The 20,205-nt window shown below is 42.8% G+C and overlaps 1 protein-coding gene across 1 annotated transcript in view; it reads right to left on the reverse strand.

The window, feature by feature from the left end:
- Window positions 1–20,205, reverse strand: part of LOC125426352 (cytosolic phospholipase A2 beta-like) — a 45,019-nt gene that overhangs the window by 11,290 nt on the left and 13,524 nt on the right. The window contains exons 6-15 of the mRNA XM_048484610.1: window positions 16,914–16,956; window positions 14,791–14,854; window positions 11,317–11,444; window positions 10,896–11,003; window positions 8,195–8,232; window positions 6,965–7,100; window positions 3,831–3,967; window positions 2,613–2,835; window positions 2,332–2,449; window positions 1,379–1,516 (exon numbers count right to left, since the gene is read on the reverse strand). Coding sequence (XP_048340567.1) covers window positions 1,379–1,516; window positions 2,332–2,449; window positions 2,613–2,835; window positions 3,831–3,967; window positions 6,965–7,100; window positions 8,195–8,232; window positions 10,896–11,003; window positions 11,317–11,444; window positions 14,791–14,854; window positions 16,914–16,956 — 1,133 coding nt within the window. The remainder of the gene's footprint in view (window positions 1–1,378; window positions 1,517–2,331; window positions 2,450–2,612; window positions 2,836–3,830; window positions 3,968–6,964; window positions 7,101–8,194; window positions 8,233–10,895; window positions 11,004–11,316; window positions 11,445–14,790; window positions 14,855–16,913; window positions 16,957–20,205) is intronic.

The following is a 20,205-nucleotide window of genomic DNA, read 5'->3' on the forward strand; positions in this document are numbered from 1 at the left end:
GCCATCTTCTCTCTGATTGGACTCTGTAAACAGGAAGGGTTTCTACTGTGGGTTGCTCCTAGAACTATATGCACAACAGGTTCCCATCGAATGGTCAGGCTAATTTCTGCATTCCACGTGGGGCTTAAGTTACTTAACTAGCACTCTGGTCTCCCTGTTGAAAATGGTTGATTTGATGACTTTTCCCTATCTCCATCTTCGCTTCTTGTTGGCTTTGCTGGATGCTTTTCACTTTCCTTGAGTGGCCAAATCATATGTGCATAATCGAAGTTTTCTCTCCTCAAGTGCTTTAAGTCTCTTACATATTCTTGATGAGTTTACTTCCTGTCTGCCCCTCTCGACTTTTATCCCGAAACACAAATCAATTGGTAGGTAATGGCTTGTCTCTCCAAACATTAAAAAAATAAGGGAGTTTCTCCAGTAGTATCACTTTTTGGTACAATTCATAAGCACATGAATCCAATGGTTTTATGTAATTTTCTCTCCAATTAGATTTCTTATTTTACCTCTAATGTGCCCAACATGTCTCAAAGGGTACGACTGAACCTCTCAACAGGGTTTCCTCTTGGGTGATATGGTGTTGTATGGGACTTAGTTCCTGCAATTTTACTCAGTTCTGTAACCAGTTCCGACTCAAAGGCTGCTCCTTGCTCACTGTGGAATCTTCTAGGAAATCCATAATGGCATATAAAATTTTCCCAGAGAGTTGTAGCTACTTGGGTGCTGTGTGGTTTCCGGGCTGTATGGCCGTGTTCTAGCAGCATTCTCTCCTGACGTTTCGCCTGCATCTGTGGCTGGCATCTTCAGAGGATCTGATGTTGGAAAAGCAAGTGGAGTATATATCTGTCCAGGGTGTGTGGGGAGTGTCCAGGGTGGTGTGGGGAAACCTTGTCTGTGAGTAACAAAGCATGGCAACCACAGGGTCAATAGTTGAGGGCATCTGAATAGAAGTATGAGTAACAATGAAGACTATAGCCTGGGAGTAACCCTGTAGATAGCAAGGTCACTGGTGGGAGCATCTGAATAGAAGTATCCTGGCCTTTGTTTCTTTTGTCTATGGTCATCCTGTGTTTGTGTGGAGCTGGTTTGACACAGTCTTGACCCTAGTATTTTTCAACACTGGCAGCCAAGTTCTGTTCATTTTCAGAGTTTCTTCCTTCCTGTTAAAATTGTCCATGTGCTTATGGGTCATCCCATTCTTACACAGGGGTTACACTTGCTCGCTTCAAATCTTTCCAAATCTATTGCATTAGGACTCAGCTTTATATTGCAGAAAATTGCAGAATCCTGATGCTAATACTTCTCAACACAGCACTGCTGGATCAATATGACAGTTTTCTTATCAAAAGCTAATGATTTATCTTATCAAAATAGTTACCTTCCAAAAAGCAGACCTTAGATTCTGGTTTTTTCTTCATCAGTCGTCCCATGAAGAACTCACTTCCAAAATTCTCTGAGGGAATGAAGCCCCCATATTTAGGAAATCCCACCTCATAGGGAGAGAATTCACACCACTCTAAAAACAGAACAAGAGATAAGTAATTGAGAGGAGTAACGTGAGGAAGGACAGCAATGGAAGTGGAATGAATACCTAATGGCTTAAAGCTCAACTACTCATGACGCAAGGAGTCCCATAGACTGAGATCTCAGAGATTTAAAAAAATTTAATCTGGCAGGGTGGCCCCCATTTGGAGCAGGACCACACTGTGGGAGGAGAAAGGTAAAACACCATCCCATACTTTCCCCAATTTGAAATGGCCCTGGATGCCACTATTTATGTACTTTATGTTTACCGCAGTAAGGCAAATAATCACTGTCTGGATCCTCAGTAAGACAGGAAAATTGCACGGGAGGAAATGCTTATGTCCCCCTTCCCCCAGTTACAACCCAAACTGGGCATCCACATGACTGGTTTTTAGAGAAAAAGAAATGCTGGTTTTTAGAGGAAAAAATGCTAAGAGTTCTGCCCATGTAAATTTCATCATCATGTGAAAGGATAAGACAGAGGTCTTGTAGCATGTTAAAGACTAACAGACTTATTGTGGTGTAAGCTTTTGTGTACATTGCAAACTTCATCAGATAGATGAAGTGTGTTTTTGTGTTTGAACATATAGACATATCTAACAGAGGGAGAAATGTACAAAATTGTTGAGGCCGTCAAATGTAAGAAGAGCCTCCTGAGACCTCAAAACTGTATAAGACAAGCACAATAACCATTCAGAGCAGCATAATGTTCATGATGTGCTAAGCTTCTAGAATATCTGGGAGACATTTTCAGGATTTTTCTCCCTATTTAAACTTAAGGAAAAATAACATAACTGGGCTGGTTACCTTTAAATTCAAAACTGCTTTGGGAGTTCTCCTTGACATTCAAGGCCATGTAGATGGGTAATGGATTTTGTCCTACACTCACTGCCTGGCGCTGATTTGATAGTTTGAAGTCATTCAGCTAATCAAGAAAAAACAGTGACACAGAAGGAACAAATGCATACCAAGAAGAAATTGAGAAAACAACAGATGCTTCTAGTCCTCATTCTTACGTATGAGAAAGCCAGAATGTTCTGAACAGAAATAAGTCCTTGTGATGTAAGATGGGTCCAGGCAGTACATACCTCATCATGGAACATACGATCAATAATAAGTGACCACAGATCATTAAAAGAAACCGAGTGTCCCTCTTGAACCCTCTGCTGCAGCTGCATGTCATAGTGCTTTAGCGCATCCATGGAGAATGCACGTGACTTCCTCTTGGTAATATATTTCCTTGCTTTATGGATCAGGCCCACTAGGTCCTTCTGTGACCAATCAGCATCTTCATACAAATTTGTCATGGCCCTAGGAAGAATTGATGCTGTTTAGAACAAGACAAGAATGTAATTGGTTCTAATACCATACCCAGGTAAATGGTCTTACGCACAAACTATATCCAACATGAGAATTCTGTGATTTAGATTTCCTCAAATATTTTTAACGCTAATTAGCAGCCCCACATGGCTGCTCTGAAGACTGTGGACAGCAAGCTGGAGGGGATAACATCTTTCCCTTTCCCTCTTCCACAGTTTAGACATCCACTAGCTGAACTCCAAGAGAAGAACAGATAAGTACAAGTGCTGGACGGGTGGAGGCAGCTCAATTTTCCCCAATTGCTTATCCCTTTTATTGTAAACATCAGGGCTCCCCATCCTCTGTTTTATAAGTAAACAGGAAAGAGAAGTAACCAGTTTTGCACCAGAGTTCAGAAATACATTTTCACTCAAATACATATCTCCAAATTCACTTATGGAATTGATGCCCATGGGATGTAGTGATGGCAAGGGCTTTAGTTGGCTTTAAAGCGAGATTAGGCAAATTCATGGAGGACCAGTCCATCAATAGCTAAATAGAAACTCCACATTCAGAGGCAGTATCTCTCTGAATACCAGTTCTGGAAGCCAACAACAAGGCAGAGCTTGGGCCTCCATGCCCTTCTTGCAGGTCACTTGTGGCATATGGTTGGAACAGGCAGAGAAGAGGAACCATTGGTCTTATCCTGCACAATTGAGACCTTGTCAGACCATTAGTGTCTATGTCTATTTATGAATCCATAATTTCCAAGTCATGTTATTTTTAAAAAATATCAGGATTAAACTTCCATTTTAATAATAGCTACACTATCATCACTTTAGATTACAACAAAAAGAACACTAGCATTAAAATATGTTACATTTAAAGTACTGTTCAAAGTATTGTTACTGTTACTGCATAACTTTTAAAGTGCTGTTACTGTATAAGGCTACAACACTTAGATGTTTGTTAAAAACATGAGTAACAGTCCTCCTAACTGGCCTTACCATGTTGAGCCAGAGGTTCCAGTGATATACGTAACACAGTCCAAAAGGTTCAGCTTCTGAAGAGCATGGAGGTGGCCACAGAGGCCTGACATGGCCCTGACTCCTCCCCCAGTTGCCATGACTGCTACCACTGGGACCTGTGGAAACATAAAAACAAAATCAAACTTGTATTAGGATACCTGGGATATTCAGCACCTTCCTCCCCAACCTCAAAAACTAGAAATAGGATTAAAAACCATGGTGCAAAAAACCCTATCAAGATTATTATTATTAAGAAGTCCATATTGTTGTTGTTGTTGTTGTTGTTGTTGTTGTTGTTGTTGTTGTTGTTGTTGTTGTTGTTGTTGTTGTTATTCATTAGGTTTCTATATTGCCCCTCCCTTTTCGGGGTCAGAGTGGTTTCCAACAGTCAAAGTAATAACCTATTGCAACAATATACAATCCATGCAATAAAAGCAATATTTACAACAATTCCTAATAGATATACCAATAATTTAACATTTTCATAAAATCCAATGGCGGTTTAAGAATCAATAAAGATCAAAACAGAACAGACAGAAAATCAGGTGGAAGGTCAATGGAAGAGGGGGAGGCCATAGATCTCTGCTTTAGCCATAGTCCCTACTAAATAGTAATCTATTCAATTTTCATATATAACAAGTGTCAATTCTAAATAATATATAAATACATGTTTTTTAAAAAAAAAATCAGAAGCATGGTTGTCAAAGACAAAGCTTTTCACATGTTCTTTCAGAACTATGAGGTTCTTCTCAGAAATTAAAGCTTCAGTATGACATGGAACTGGGTTTGCACCACCTTTGGATCCTTGCTCAGGGAAATGAATGTATCTAACATGTGAAAATAGTGCCTTTGCCTTTCCATGTTTGTCTTGAGAAGCATTCTTGCCAGGATCCTTGCAAAATCTCTAACTTATGGACAAAACAGCCATGCTTTGCTTTGCTGGGGATTCCTTCAATTAAGCTGTCTCTTCACACACACGAAACTCAATCTAAATTCAATCTTGTGTTCTTGCACTAATATTTTAGTATAGTACACTAGCACTTGAAACACTTCACTTCCTCCATCTGTGTTTGGTTACAAAATGAAGTCCAACACACAGGGGCGTACGTAGGCAAACTGGCGCCCGGGGACAAAACCTGAGTTTGGCGCCCCCCCACCCCCCCCCGCCTGGCGTATGGGCGGCCACCCTCCCCCACCATGACCAAACAATGATTTTTGTACCAGCTCACAAAACACCTCCCACTCCCATCAAAACATACATAGCTCTCTCCCCACCAACTGTTTTCCTAATTTCCTAATCACAACAACCCTATGAAGTAGGTTGTTAGCCTGAAAAACAACTCCAAGCCAGTGCAAGTGGGTATTAAGCAATGTAAATCTCTCACAAATTCACCCCTACAGCAAAACATTTACCAAACAAAATGTCAGCATCATCTCTCACTAAAATACCTCAGTGGGAATCCACTCCCCAAACAGCATCATTTTCAATAGTGTTTAAATCTAGGGAGCTCAGATTCTTCTTTTAAATCCATCTTAAAGGGAGAATCTGGGGACCCCCCGGGTTAAAACAATTGAAAGTGATGTTGTTTTGGGGTGGATTCTCCACCACCCTGAAACAGCATCACTTTTGAGGATTTCAAAAGATTCAGGATGGAAACAAATAGCAGATTTGGCTGGGAATCTGGGCAAATCTTGGGCACATCTCGAACAAAAAATTGTCCAATTCATTTCCTGCCCAAATATGAACAAATGCCAATGCAAGGCATTTTGGGTTTTGGGGGGTATTTTATATATTTTTTGGCTCAGAGCAGCGATTTTTAAAGCTTAGTGGCACCATGATTTCCCAGGGCATCATCCAGAGATCGCTCTTCGATGATACTCACCCAGGTTTGGCGATGTTTGGTTCAGGGGCAGCACAGTTATGGATGCCCAAATCGGAATGCCCCTCATTCCCATTAGTTTCTCAATGGGAACTAACCTGAGATTGGGGGGGCTTTCACCCACTCTGAGGAACCATAACTTTGGTCCCCATGAACGTAACTTCACTCAAACTTGGCTGGAGTATCATAAGAATAGTTATCAGATGATACCCTGAAAATTTGGTGTCACTAAGCTTTTAAAAATACATCCCTTCCAGGCACCCTCTGCAAGAAATTTGCCTAAGATCTCTTTGTTTTGCAGTGACTTTGCTCCATTAGTAGCTAATGGGGGAATTTCTGGAGGCAAGCTCGCACATTTTTTGAAGATAGAGGCGCCAGACTTTCTGCTAAGGTGGCTCCAAGAGGCCTTGGAGTAATAGCACCCAAGCTTGGTGAGCCTTTGGCTTTCTGGAGTGTGGGAGTTGAGAGAGTCTCTTGAGAGAACTCAGCCCACAGGCTGTCAGCAAGTGTACAGGAGCTGGGAAACAAAGTAAGCCTTTTGGGGCCCCATAAAATTGAACCCCCAGAAGCAAAGGTCTACAAACCTGGATGCTATTACCAGGAGGCCCTCCTGGAGACACCACCCCTGAAAGTCTGGTGCCTCTATCTTTCAAAAAAAAAAAAATGTGCAGCCTGCCTACACATTCTTCAGAAATTCCCCCCATTGGCTAAGCAATGGAGCAAAAATCACTTGCAAAACAAAGAATCTTTGGGCAAATTTCTTTGGGATGCTCTGGAAGGGATGTATTTTTAAAGCTAGTGACACCCCAAATTTTCAGGGTATCATATGTTAACTATTCTTATGATGCCACCCAAGTTTGGTGAAGATATGTTCAGGGGGACCAAAGTTATGGTTCCTCAAATGGGTAACCCCCATCTCCTGTTAGCTCCCATTGAAAACAATGAGGATGGGGACACCCCCTTTGGGCATCCATAACTTTGCTGCCCCTGAACCAAACATCACCAAATTTGGGTGGCATCATCAGGATAGTCTCTGGATGGTACCCTGAAATTTTGGTGCCGTTAGCCTTAAAAACGCGCCCCCTGCAGGCCGGAACGTGAAAAAACACTTTAAAAATTAAAAATCACACAAACGACCCTGAAATGTTGGTGCCCCCCCACGTGACCAAATGGGGGCGCCCGGGGACAAAGGGTACCCCCTGTCCCTAGGCAGGAACGCCACTGCCAACACACCTTAAGTCCTCGCAGTTCCTGGTCCAGCTTAAGAACTTTTTGAAGAGCAGCAGCAACCACATTCTTCCGCTTATGAAGGAAATCCTGCTCAGCTCCACAGAGATCACGTCCCAAACGCACATCTAAAGGTCCAAGGCTGGAATCGAAGGAAAGAGATGGATGTGTGTGTGAACATTTTGTTCCTGTCTCTGATGTATTGAATGTATACATTACAATGGATCAGCCTGTTCCCCCCTCTGATATTTGCATGTGTGGGTTTCATCTCATGAGGTAGAATCCCTGCAGCATTCTGTATGTTAGAATAATAGACTGTTCCCTTGTTCTGAAACCAGTCGTTCTCATGTTTTATTGCTGGGCTAATAAATGTGTGTTGTTTTGAACACTCCCATCTCCACTGCGGTCATTTCCACATGGCAAAATTATACCTGTGTACCACCGCTTTTTAAAACCTGGCTCCCAGGGTGTCTGTTCGCATGGCTGCCCATTTTTTGAAGGAATCCAGTGAAGACTGGTAGGAAATACTCCAGCTTGTTTCGCATGAGCCTGGGACTTCTGCATTTACATTGCAAGAATGTCCAGTGTCCTGCATTCTGATTGGCTATTGTTTTTTTAATGGTAGCTTGAATGAACGTCAGGCAGGGAGATCAGGCAGCTGGGCCGGAAAAATAAACCGATCCTGCTCCCAATTGGTGTTTGCACTGTAGCAGGCTCTTGCAGGCTTACCTTGAGATTTTTTTAAAGAACCTCTATTTTGGAGATTTTTTTTTAATACCATGGTATGAGGGAAATAGCACGGGGCAAACCCACTTTAGGACCAGGAACCATGAAGAACTGTTGTACAGAATGGGGCATTTCTCTTGCTCAACCTTGGATATTTTGACCATGCAGAAACGGCCTGTGTGAACTTAACAGTTGGGAGCTAAGTACCTTATTATTGATTTGCAAGCAAAAGAGAACAGCACACTATCACATTAGTTTTAAATGTAGCCCTCAATGATATGGTGAGTTTTCTTTTTTTCCTCTTGTCGTTCGTCATATAAAATAAGATGGTACAGCATTTCTGGGAGGACTATGTCCAAAATGGAGCTAAGTTTGGGCCCTCCATCAACATCATTAGTAACAAATTAGATAGACTCTCCAATTGTTGTTAAGAGACAAAATTTAAGCCTTGCTGGATTAGGCAAGAGGACTTTGCACAAATGTTAAAATGAATAGAGAAGAGTTTCTTACCAATTGTTAACCTTGAGCTGAAATTTCAAATGTTCATTCTGAGAAGGAAAATGTTGAGGTGGACTAAGATATGAGGCATGAATATTTATAATAGCCATTGTGTAACCAATTTCATTCATTAATACGACATTTCTAGGCATCTAAGAGCAGTGGTAATAACCACCATCATTTTGTGCTTCTCCTCTACCACTGCTGCTGCTGTCCCAAAATCACAACAAGTGGTTAACTGCACCACTTGGATCCCGACAGCTTTCTGCTTACATGCTGGCTAGGAGCAGAAGTTTGATAGGAGTGAAAGAGGAGTTTGTAAGCTGCCTTGAGACTCCTTGCACCAGAAAAGTGGGGGGTATAAATCCAAACTCTTCTTCCTCTTCTTCTGTACTTGATAGTTTAGACCACACAAGCAAGGACATAGGTAAGGGGGTGTTCTTGGGTTTGAACCCCGCCGATTCATGTCCAAAGCTCTGCCCACCCGTTTGTGGGTTTTTAAAACATTTTTGTGTTTTTTGGTTTTTGGCCTGCAGGTGGCGCATTGTTTAGGCTAGCAGCACCAGACTTTCAGGGATTGTTTGGGGGAATCTCCTGATGACATTACCCAGGTTTGGTGAGGTTTGGTTCAGGGGGTCCAAAGTTATTGACTCCCAAAGGGGGTGACCAATCCTCCATTGTTTTCAATGGGAGCTAATAGAAGATGGGGGCTATTATTATTATTATTATTATTATTATTATTATTATTATTATTATTATTATTATTATTATTATTATTATTATTATTATTATTATTATTGATATTGATATTGATATTGATATTGATATTGATATTATTATTATTATTATTATTATTATTATTATTATTATTATTATTATTATTATTATTATTATTATTATTATTATTAATTCAATTTCTATACCGCCCGATCCCCAAAGGGCTCCGGGCGGTGAACAACATAATATAGAAACAATATAAAGGAGCAAATCCGGTAAAATACAAACATAGGTCCGGCTAATAAAACATCTTAAAATACATAAAAAAACAGTGTGGCTAACAATTAGCAAATTAAACAAGAGGCGTCCAGGCTCAATTTAAAAACCCACCCCAAGAAGGGGGGGGACGGCAGGCCCCTCAATATGAGGAGCTCTGTTGTACCAGTGCCAAAGCAGGAGCAGTGGGGAGGCACCATATCAGCGGCTGGACACTCCAAAGGCCCGGTGGAACAACACAGTCTTACAGGCCCTGTGGAACTCACCAAGGTCCCGCAGGGCCCGGACAGTTGGTGGGAGGGTGTTCCACCAGGCCGGGGCCAGCGCTGTGAAAGTCCTGGCCCGTGTGGAGGCCAGCCGCATCATTGAGGGGCCTCTGCCAGTAATAATTATATAATAATAATATAATTATATAATAATAATTATAATTATTATTAAATTTAGTATACCGCCCTATCCCCGAAGGGCTACACATTTGAGGGTCCACAACTTTGGACACCCTGAACCAAACTTCACCAAACCTGGCAGGTATCATCAGGAGAGTCTCTTATTGATACCACCCAGGTTTTGTGAAGTTTGGTCCAGGGGGTCCAAAGTTATGGACTTCCAAACGAGGTGCCCCCATCCCCCATTGTTTCCAATGGGAGCTAATAGGAGATGGATCTACACCTTTGAGGGTCCATAACTTTGGACCCCCTGAACCAAACTTCACAAAACCTGGGTGGTATCATTAGGAGAGTCTCCTAAAGATACCCTAAAAGTGTGGTGCTGCTAGTTTAACAATTGCACCCCTGACAGCAGGCACCCCCGAAATTTCCCCAGATTCTCCTTTTAAATCCACCCCCTTCGGCATGGATTTGAAGGGAGAATCTGAGGTCCTCAGTTTAGAAGAAGAAGAAGAGTTTGGATTTATATCCTCCCTTTCTCTCCTATAGGAGACTCAAAGGATTTTACAATCTCCTTGCCCTTCCACCCTCACAACAAACACCCTGTGAGGTGGGTGGGGCTGAGAGAGCTCCGAAAAGTTGTGACTAGCTCAAGGTCACCCAGCTGGTGTGTGTGGGAGTGCACAGGCTAATCTGAATTCCCCAGATAAGCCTCCACAGCTCAAGCGGCAGAGCAGGGAATCAAACCCAGTCCCTCCAGATTAGAATGCACCTGCTCTTAACCACTACGCCACATTGAAAGTGATGCTGTTTCAGGGTGGGGGATAATCCACCCCAAAACACCATCACTTTCAATGTTGTTTAACTGGGGACCCCAGATTCTCCCTTTAAGGTGGATTTAAAAGAATTTGGGCTCTCTGGTATAAACACTGTTGAAAGTGATGCTGTTTGGGGGTGGATTCCAGCATCACAGCGGTTGCCGGGGGGGTACAAAACTCAGTTTTTGCACCGGGCTCCATTTTACCTCTATGCCTCTGCCCAGAGGGGAGGGCAGAAGGAACTGCCAGCTGCTGGCTGGGAGCCCAGCTGGTGGGTGGCAGGGGAGGGCAGGGCAGGGCAGGGCAGGGGAGTCTGCCGTCCCCGGCCTTGGAGAGCTGCTTTTATAAGTGCTAAACTGGGGGCGGGGCTTGGGGAGGCATGGCCATGCCCTGGGGTGGGTGGGGTGTGGCCCCACCCCCGAACTCCCCCATAAAAAATCTATACCTACATCCCTGCACACAAGCCCTCTACATCAACCACACCCGAAATTCAAATGTAAACATTAGTCCACTTACCAATGTTAAAGGGAAGGTGACTTTTGCTTCCTTGTCCTCTGGAAGAGATTTCAGTGACATTCCTGGAGAGTTAATTGCAGTATCCAAGGACAGATTTCCCCAATTACTCTGAAATGGGTTAGAAGCATTTTAGTCATCAACAGCTCCCCCCTCCCTCATGTCTTTCCCTTTTTAATATAAGGTTCTCCCACTCCCTTTTTTGTAGACAAATAGGGCAGTGATGTAAAAAACAAATATGGCTGCCATTGTCATGTCTAGTTTGGTCCTTCCTATGTAGGAAAAGTACAGTTTCCAACCTGGATCATTCTCATATAATTAAAATTCATTAAGGGCCATATTGTAACCTCAACCCTAGGCTGTAGAGTCATCACTATATTAACTAAATCAGACACGACTGGCACTGGTGAAATCACTGTGTTACCTTTCTGTTGACTTTCAGCATTGGTTCCCAGTTCTTTACACAATGGAAGTGGAAGATTTCTGAGTCCTGGGTTACCTTCTGTGCTCCTTCAAAGGATTCATTCACCAAAAGCTCAACATTTTTATGTCCTAGTAGAAAGTATTCAATGTGAATAAATGTCCCAATCTCAGGGAATCTTCAGTGCAGTAGAAATCTGCTATAACTGCTGAGTCTGCTCTCTCTCCTTGATTCAATATGAGGCAGTTGTAGTTCTTTATGTATTGTGCTGGCTGCTGTCATTTTGTGATTATTTTAGTATGTTTAGATTCTGCTGCCTTACTGCTTTTATTCATGTTTATTATTTTAATTGTTAACCTGGTTTAAATGATTGTCTTAAGTTGTTTTGTATATTATACAAATATTTAGTCCATTCCACACTAAGGAATTAAAATGTCTTGCAAAAGTTTTTAAAAGAACCATTTTTGGCTTTTTTCTTTCACACAGCATGGGAGAAATAAAGCACTCCCAGCCAAAACAGTTCTTTTTCAGCCTCCTCCCACATTCCACTAGCTGGCTGAAGCTTGTCAGTTTCATTTTGTTACACCTGCTATTTTGTGCTGCAGAGATTCTCTGCCCCTGCCTCCATTTGCCGAAGATTCCCGCGGAGGTTTCCTGTGCTAGCAGCTCATCCACACATGATCACACTGTAAAAGGTACATGAATAAAGCTTGTTTTGCCTGGTGATTCCATGCATGTGTTGTTGTTTTTCTCTTTTTTGTTTTGTTTTGAGGGAGCTGTCTTTGTAGCTATGACAATATGATATGAAAATCACAGCTGCTCAGAGGGCTAGTCTACGTCCCATTAAGAAGCAATGGGTAGACCTGTCCTCCGCAGAGGACACGTCTACCCATTATTTTCAATAGCGGCTTGTCTACCCATAATTGAAAGTAATAGGTAGACTACCCATTGCTTTTTAATGGGAGGTAGACCAGCCTTCCAAATGGCTGCAATTCTCATATCATATTGTTATAGCTACAAAGACATCTACCTCAAAACAAAAACAAAAACAAATGATACGTGCAGCACAAAATGGCGGGTGCAACAAAATGAAATTGACAAGCTACAGTCAGTTAGTGGAGTGTGGGGAGAGGCTCATCATGCATGGATGCACTACTATCAAAGGAAACCTCTGTGGGAAACCTTCAGCCCACAACGCAGGCACAGAGACTCTCTGCAGCAGCAGAAAATGGCGAGCACACACTGCAAAGAAAACAAAAGTGGAAGCTGGTAAATTGGGTGAGAAAAATAAAACATTTCCTGCTTTCTGCACAGCAAGCAGAGAACGTTTTGAAAGCAACTGGGGGCGGGGGAAACACTATTAGACGTTTTTGAAATAAAATGCTTGAAGAGAAAAGATGTTTTTAAAATTTCCAAACATTAGCTGTGCAGAAATCCAGTAGAAAATGTTTGATATTTCAGCCTCAAGATAGGCCCCTTCTACACATGCAGAATAATGCACATTCCGTCCACTTTCACAATGGTTTGAAAGTGGATTTTGCTATTTCGCACAGTAAAATCCAGCTTCAAAGTGCCTTGAAAGTCGATTGAAAGTGCATTATTCTGCATGTGCAGAAGGGGCCATATTTTGCTTGTGTTGTGTGGAGTGGATAAATAAATAAATAAATTATTTGTGAGAGGGTAGTAATAAGGTATACCTATCATACTACTGATGGTCGCATGAGATCTGCTTCAGCCCTTTTTATCCTGTCAAGTGGTAAGAAGAATTTGACCAACCTTATGACCTTGCTCAGAGAAAGCAGAAATGTGGTAATATTCTCCTTAGAAGACTGGCTTGCTGGGGGGTTACATATACCTTGTATACATATGCTCACATTTATTTTGTTCCTGAATTTGAAATGTGAATAGTGTGTAATGAACTATCAAAGTAATAAAAATTATATAAATAGCTCTTAAGTATGTTGCTATTTTTAAAATACATGAAAACAAAATTAAACTTTGAACACGAGTATAAACCATGAAAATTTAAAAATGAGGTTTTCCCAAATATTTTGTGACTTCCTCTTAAATATTTTCTACAATTTACCTACCAGTCACTATTATTTTAGCTTATGCAAAATCACAGACCCCCCCCCCCAAAAGAATAATAGAATCAAAGGCAGTTTCCGCACAGCCAAGGGAGAGAGCCTGCATCGGCCTCTGGGGCCGTTCGCACAAACGGCCCCATGGGATGCGCAGCTGTTGGAGCAAGCTCCACACAGCCGTGTATTCCCCTCCCTGGCCCCAAATGCCTCGTTACCTTCTGCTGGAAGCCGTTGCTCTGCTGTCGCTCTGAGGAGGGAAGGGGACATGGCCAGAGGACATGCCCCCATGGCTGAAGCACTGGAGTCCAGGGGGCGTGTCCCCTTCCCTCCTCAGAGCGACAGCAGAGCGACGGCTGCCAGCAGAAGGTAACGAGGCGTTTGGGGCCGAGGAGGGGAAAACACCGGCTTCCACTCGCTGCCATTTGCATGGCAGCGGATGGAAGCCGGTGTTTGCAGAAAAACTCGCTCCCTGAGCGAGTTTTGAAAACACCATTTGGGCAGGAACAGAGTGCTGCTGCATCAATTTGGCAGCGGCGCCTGTGCGAATGGCTTTCAGCCTGTGCGGAAACCGCCAAAGAGTTGGAAGAAACCCTGAGGCCATCAAGTCCAACCCCCTGCAATGCAGGAAGACACAATTGAAGCACTCCTGACAGATGGCCACCAGCCTCTCTTTTAAAACCTCCAAAGAAGGAGACACCACCACACTCTGAGGTAGTGCATTCCACTTTGAACAGACTTTACTGTCAGGATATTTTTCCTGATGTTTAGGTAGAATCTCTTTTCCTTCACCTTGAACCCATTACTCTTGGTCCTAGTCTCTGGAGCAGCAGAAAACAAGCTTGCTCCCTCATCAACATGACATCTTTGCAAATATCTAAACAAGACTATCTTGTCGCCTCTTAACCTTCTCTTCACCAAACGAAACATACCCAGCTCCCTAAGTTTCTCCTGGTAGGGCAAGAATTCCAGACCTTTTACCATTTTGGTTGCCTTCCTCTGGACCCGTTGCAGCTTGTCAATATCCTTCTTGAATTGCAGTGCCCAGAACTGTACACAATATTCCAGGTGAGGTCTAACCAATGCAGAATAGACGTGCAATTACATCCCTCGATTTAGACACTATACTCCAATTGATGCAGCCCAGAATCACATTGGTTTTCTTGGCCGCCACATCACACTGAACTCGAACTGAGGCTATCTGAAGGAATTTCCTAATGTTGTTTTGTCTGTCTCTACATGCAGGAATAGAGCTCAGGGATCTCATTTAACAAAATGGAAATTTGGAAGTTGTGCAATATTATGTCCCTTTAGGCCAGGGAGATTTTTAATTTAGATTAAAAATGTTTTATGAAGTAAACAGGGTTAGCTGTCTGTTTCAGAAAGTCAGACTAACGTTTCAAACACTCCTCATTCCTCCATCTGTCCATCTGAACTTCCAAACAAGAAATCTCACGGGCCTATGAAAGAAGCAAAATGAAATTTTAAATTTCTTTTAATAGGATTGTTATTTTAAAGGAGCAAGTCATCAACAATATTTCCTTTGCCAATTTTAACCCTACTGTAACTCCAGTCCAATTCCAAAAATGCCTTCCTTTGAAACATGCAACCCAACTGGATGTTACTTGCTCCTGGTTCTCTTATTTCGTCCAGGATATGAAACCGTTTAAATCAACAGTGTATAATGGAATGTATTCAGCCCCATTTACTGGGGACGAAGCTGAGAGGGAGAGAGCACAACCAAGGCTACTTCTGTACAGTTGCCACAACATAACGCCATTTAGGCCTAAACTACCCAATATGCTTGAGATGTGCTGGTTCACAGGCGCATGACTGGATTCATAGTCAGATATACAAAAGAGGATCTCACATTTAAAAGTGCTCATTCACATGTTCCTGCAAGGAAGCTCTGTGAATGGAGAAAAGAAGCTCCTGGTTTCCCTCACACGACAGTTTCTCAACTGGAAAGTGCGATGGGAAGTTCACCACTTTTCTCAAGAAAAGAGTTGAAAGGCCCACACGTGAACAGTCAGTGGCGTAACTAGGCAAACTGGAGCCCTGGGCAAAACCTGAGTTTAATGCCCCCCCAAGCGCGTGCCCGGTGCAACGCGCCCCCCAGTCCCCTTTTAGCTACGCCCAGTGGCGTATCTAGGCAAAGTAGAGTTTGGCGCCCCCCCATCGGCAGCCACCCTCCCCCACCGTGACTAAGCAATGATTTTTTACACCAGGTCGTTTCAAAGTCACCATCACATTATAGAACATGACCCAACTCACAAATCTGAACACAGCAATGCGCCATGCCACACAGCAGAAGTATTTTTTTGAAACCATTTTTAAAATGTTATATTACTGCTATGAAAACATTTTATGGTGTTGTATCCAGTCCCCCCAATTGGGGGGAACAGCATCACTTTCAATGTTATTTAAACTGGGAACCCCAGATTCTCCCTTTAAGGTGGATTTAAAAGGAGAATCTGGGCTCCCTAATTTAAACAAGTGATGCTAGAATCCACTCCCAAACAGCATCCTTTTCAATGGTGTTTAAACTAGGGAGTCCAGATTCTCCTTTTAAATCCACCTTAAAGGGAGAATCTGGTGTTCCCAATTTAAACAACATTGAAAGTGATGCTATTTTGGGGTTGATTCTCCCCCACCCTGAAACAGCATCACTTTCAATGTTTAAACTGGGGACCTCAGATTCTCTCTTTAAATCCATGCCAAAAGGGGGGGATTTAAAAGGAAAATCTGGGGAACTTTGGGGGTGCCTGCTGTCGGGGGTGCAATTGTTAAGCTAGCAGCACCAAACTTTCAGAGTATCTTTAGGAGACTCTCCTAATGATAGCACCCAGGTTTGGTGAAGTTTTGTTCAGGGGGCCCAAAATTATGGACCGTCAAACGTGTAGCCCCCATCTTCTATTAGCTCCCATTGGAAACAATAGGGGATGGGGCACCCCCTTTGGGAGTCCATAACTTTGGACTCCCTGAACCAAACCTCACCAAACCTGGGTGATAGCATCAGGAGAGTCTCCTGAAACATCCCTAAAAACTGCGCCCCCTGCAGGCCAAAAACAGAAAAACCACTAAAATACCAAAAAACCCACACACAAATCCTGTATTTTTGGCGCCCGCCACAAGGGGGCGCACTGGGCAACTGCCCACTTTGCCCAATGGGCATTAAGCCCCTGTGAACAGCACCCATTCTGCTGATGACAGGACAAAAACTAAAAGATGCATCTCCTGTTCACCGCCTTCCTTCACAGAGCTGAGTGAATGAGCTCCTTGTAAGCTGAGTTTCTCCGATGTATGTCTGACTAAGGGTAAGGCTGTGCACCTGTGACCCAGCACATGCCTGCGGGTATCTTACTGACTTTTTCAAAGAGAAATCCTGTTAATTACTGAGGGGGAAAACATTTATACATTTGTTTGAAAGGAAAGTCTTAGATCTCTTCCGTATTCTGTTCTGTGATTATTTTGCTTAGATTGAAAATATGCTGAATATAGAAAGACAATGTGACTTACTACTAAGATGTTATTAGAAATTAGTCTCTCAACATCCCCAGATCTGGAAAAAAGCACAAAACCATTCAGGAATAAAACACACTCTTAATTATTTAAAAAAAACACCCTAGAGCCTATACATTCAGCCAGTATTATTTTTGAAAAGATTAATCCTTCAGATATAAAAAAGAATTAGCATTCAGGGTTTAATATGCTACTGGACAGGGCTTGCAAAATTTGTGTCCCATTAAGCTGAACATCAGTGACCTGACACATATGATGATGATGAAGAAGAAGAAGAAGAAGAAGAATTTATATCCCCCCTTTCTCTCCTGTAGGAGACTCAAAAGGGCTTACAATCTCCTTGCCCTTCCCCCCTCACAATAAACACCCTGTGAGGTGGGTGGAGCTGAGAGAGCTCCGAGAAGCTGTGACTAGCCCAAGGTCACCCAGCTGGCATGTGTGGGAGTGTACAGGCTAATCTGAATTCTTCAGATAAGCCTCCACAACTCAAGCGGCAGAGCTGGGAATCAAACCCGGTTCCTCCAGATCAGAGTGCACCTGCTCTTAACCACTGCACTTAGCCACTACGCCACTGCTGCTCCTCTATGATGACTCTAGCCCACCAAACTCTGGCCCACCGCCCTGAGCCCTTTTTGGGAGGGTGGTCTATAAACCTAATAATAATAATAATAATAATAATAATAATAATAATAATAATAATAATAATAATAATAATAATAATAATAATAATAATAATAATAATAATAATAATAATAATAATAATAATAATAATAATAATAATAATAATAATAATAATAATAATAATAATAATAATAATAATAATAATAATAGCTCTTCTGATTTTGTTGCCTGCCTAGAGCTGCAAAAATATAGGGAAGAGAAGAGAGTTATAACTGTTTGGCAGGTGGGTTGAATCAGGCTTCATGTGAGGCAGGATTTGCATACCTACCAATAGGGATGCAAAGACACCTTTGCTCAAATCTAGGATTCATTCAAAGGGCTAGATAGAGCTCCTCCCAACTCCCAACTCCTCCCAACTCCCAACCTCCCAACTCCTGTAAAGTGAATGAAGAAACCAAATCTATCCACATTTCAAACAGCACTTGCAGCAGTGGACTAAAACAGCTGTCTAGAAAGCAGTTCGGCACCTGCCAATGCAAAGGCAGACCAAAGGAACTTCGGATCACAATTTGAAGCTGCTCCTTTCGACTCATGCTGAAGTTTCTACTCCATTTCTTGAATTTACCCAGCTGCAATAGCCTGCCCTCCACTAAATGAAAAATGGCTAGGCTACAATATACTTGAAAAAGCAAATTGTCTAGTAGGTGGATCATCCTATCTAGAGCAAGCAGAGAAGCACTTTCACCAGCAAGACAGAGCCTTTCTGTGGAGCCTCCTGTGTCCATTAAGATACGCTACACTGGGGGGGAACCTAGTTGTGTAGATGAAGCCAAAAAACCAACCTCCAACCACTCACCTACCCCCCCAAAATCTGCTTTTTTTCCAGCTTTTCTGCTTTCTAACGCCTATCCAAAAGCACTGGGGGATTAAAAAAATTTAAAGCCTATTCATAAGTCTGGGAATTGCTCTTCAAATTTTAATCCTCACCCCCTCCTCTTTCAACTGACCTTGGCTAGTGCTCTGCTGGGCTTCCAGGTGGGTTCACCTACACCCACCCCCTTTTGCTGGATTGCTCTGGAGGGAGCAATCTCCTGTTGCCCTTTTCCTGCCCTTTCGCTGGATTCTAGAGCAACAGGGGGCAGGGGGGAACCAGATTGAAGAGAGAAATAGATGAGCTTGCTGGAGCTTTCCTATTTGGTCAATATCTGCAAAGCATTGTGCATTGTGTTTCTAAAAGGCTGCTGTAGTCTTAATATGGACTGCAACAACCTATAGGGGGATGGAAGTGGGAGCAGAAAGTTAGAGTAGCCAATAGGATTTCAGGTTGGAGACAACATTGCTCTTTGGTCAATCACAGAAGATTTTTTGCCTGGATTTCTTTCAAATTTTTCTGTGCATGACCAACTACCATAAAAAGGATATCTGGGTCCAGCAAACCCCATTCCAGAAAGAGGTCTGAGAGAGTTCAGTGCACAGAACCCACTCACTCTCCCGTTCTGAGGACTTTCTTACTTGGGAAAATGAAGGTTTTTTTATTGCCAACATAACAAGATTTTGCTGGGCATCTGCTGGCTGGATTGCCTTTTAGCTTCATCTGGATTGACAAAAATTCCTCCCAAAGCAGCTACCTGGCAATCTGTGGTTGGACATGGGTTCTGTCTGTTAGGCTTGTGCTGCCAGAGTAAGTCTGAGGCTGTTTCTGCACAGCCAAAAACACCGTTGTGCTGTTGGTATTATTGGCAATGCTGCAGCAACGGAGCGTTCGCATGGGCAGGTGCTCCGTAGACAGGTAGCGCATTGGCTGAACCCTGGCTCTTCACATGGCTGCACTTTGCAAAGGGCGCTCTTTTCCCCCCAGAGTAGATGTCATAGGCGTTTGGCGCCAGGATTGGCCAGTTTGGGCCACCATTGTGGGGGGCGGCCTCTGTGGCACCAATTTCTGATGGGCACTTCACACAACGCCGACTGCGGAACACTGTTGTTGAAAAGACACACTCGGTTAGCAACTTTTGAATAAACCATTGTGGGCCCACTGGATCGTTGCCGCATTGCTGCAGTGTAGTTTCTGCAGCAATGGCCATGCGAACTCCCTGCCTATAACGCTGTTTTTACCGTCCTTTTACCGTTTTTTTTGGCCCAGGCAGAAATAGCCTGAGTTTTGCTGGGCTCCTGCAAGTTAGATTGGCTTGTGGCTTTGCCTTCCTCCAGAGCCCCCACCCCCACTCCCAAATCCCCATAGACATTAATGTAGCTGAAAATTTTCAGAGATTTGGAGGGAAAGCCCAATTTGGAGGGTACTTGGGTAGGGGTATTTGGCATTTTTAACTTTTCTAAACATTTTTGGGTTCAATAAACCCAAATCCAAACAATACCGGGAAGAAATGTGTAAACCACGAGTCCCCGGATTGATGGATCTTAGATAAAATGTGGAGATAATTACAACAGCCTCCCCCTATATCTTGGTGTATGTAACTTAGGCAAAATCTGCAAAAATTCTCCCTCTAAAACATGGTTAGAATCTATCTTATGATGTTATCAATCATTCAGCTAAACCTCAGAAGCTGTCATATATGAAAACTCAGGCTGTGTACTATATTGTGCCTTCATATCCATGCATATATATTTATGTACATTTGCACTACAGAAAAGATATAGCCTTTGCCCTTAT

Source organism: Sphaerodactylus townsendi, linkage group LG02, assembly GCF_021028975.2.
Source record: "Sphaerodactylus townsendi isolate TG3544 linkage group LG02, MPM_Stown_v2.3, whole genome shotgun sequence".
In the NCBI taxonomy this organism is placed as follows: domain Eukaryota; kingdom Metazoa; phylum Chordata; class Lepidosauria; order Squamata; family Sphaerodactylidae; genus Sphaerodactylus; species Sphaerodactylus townsendi.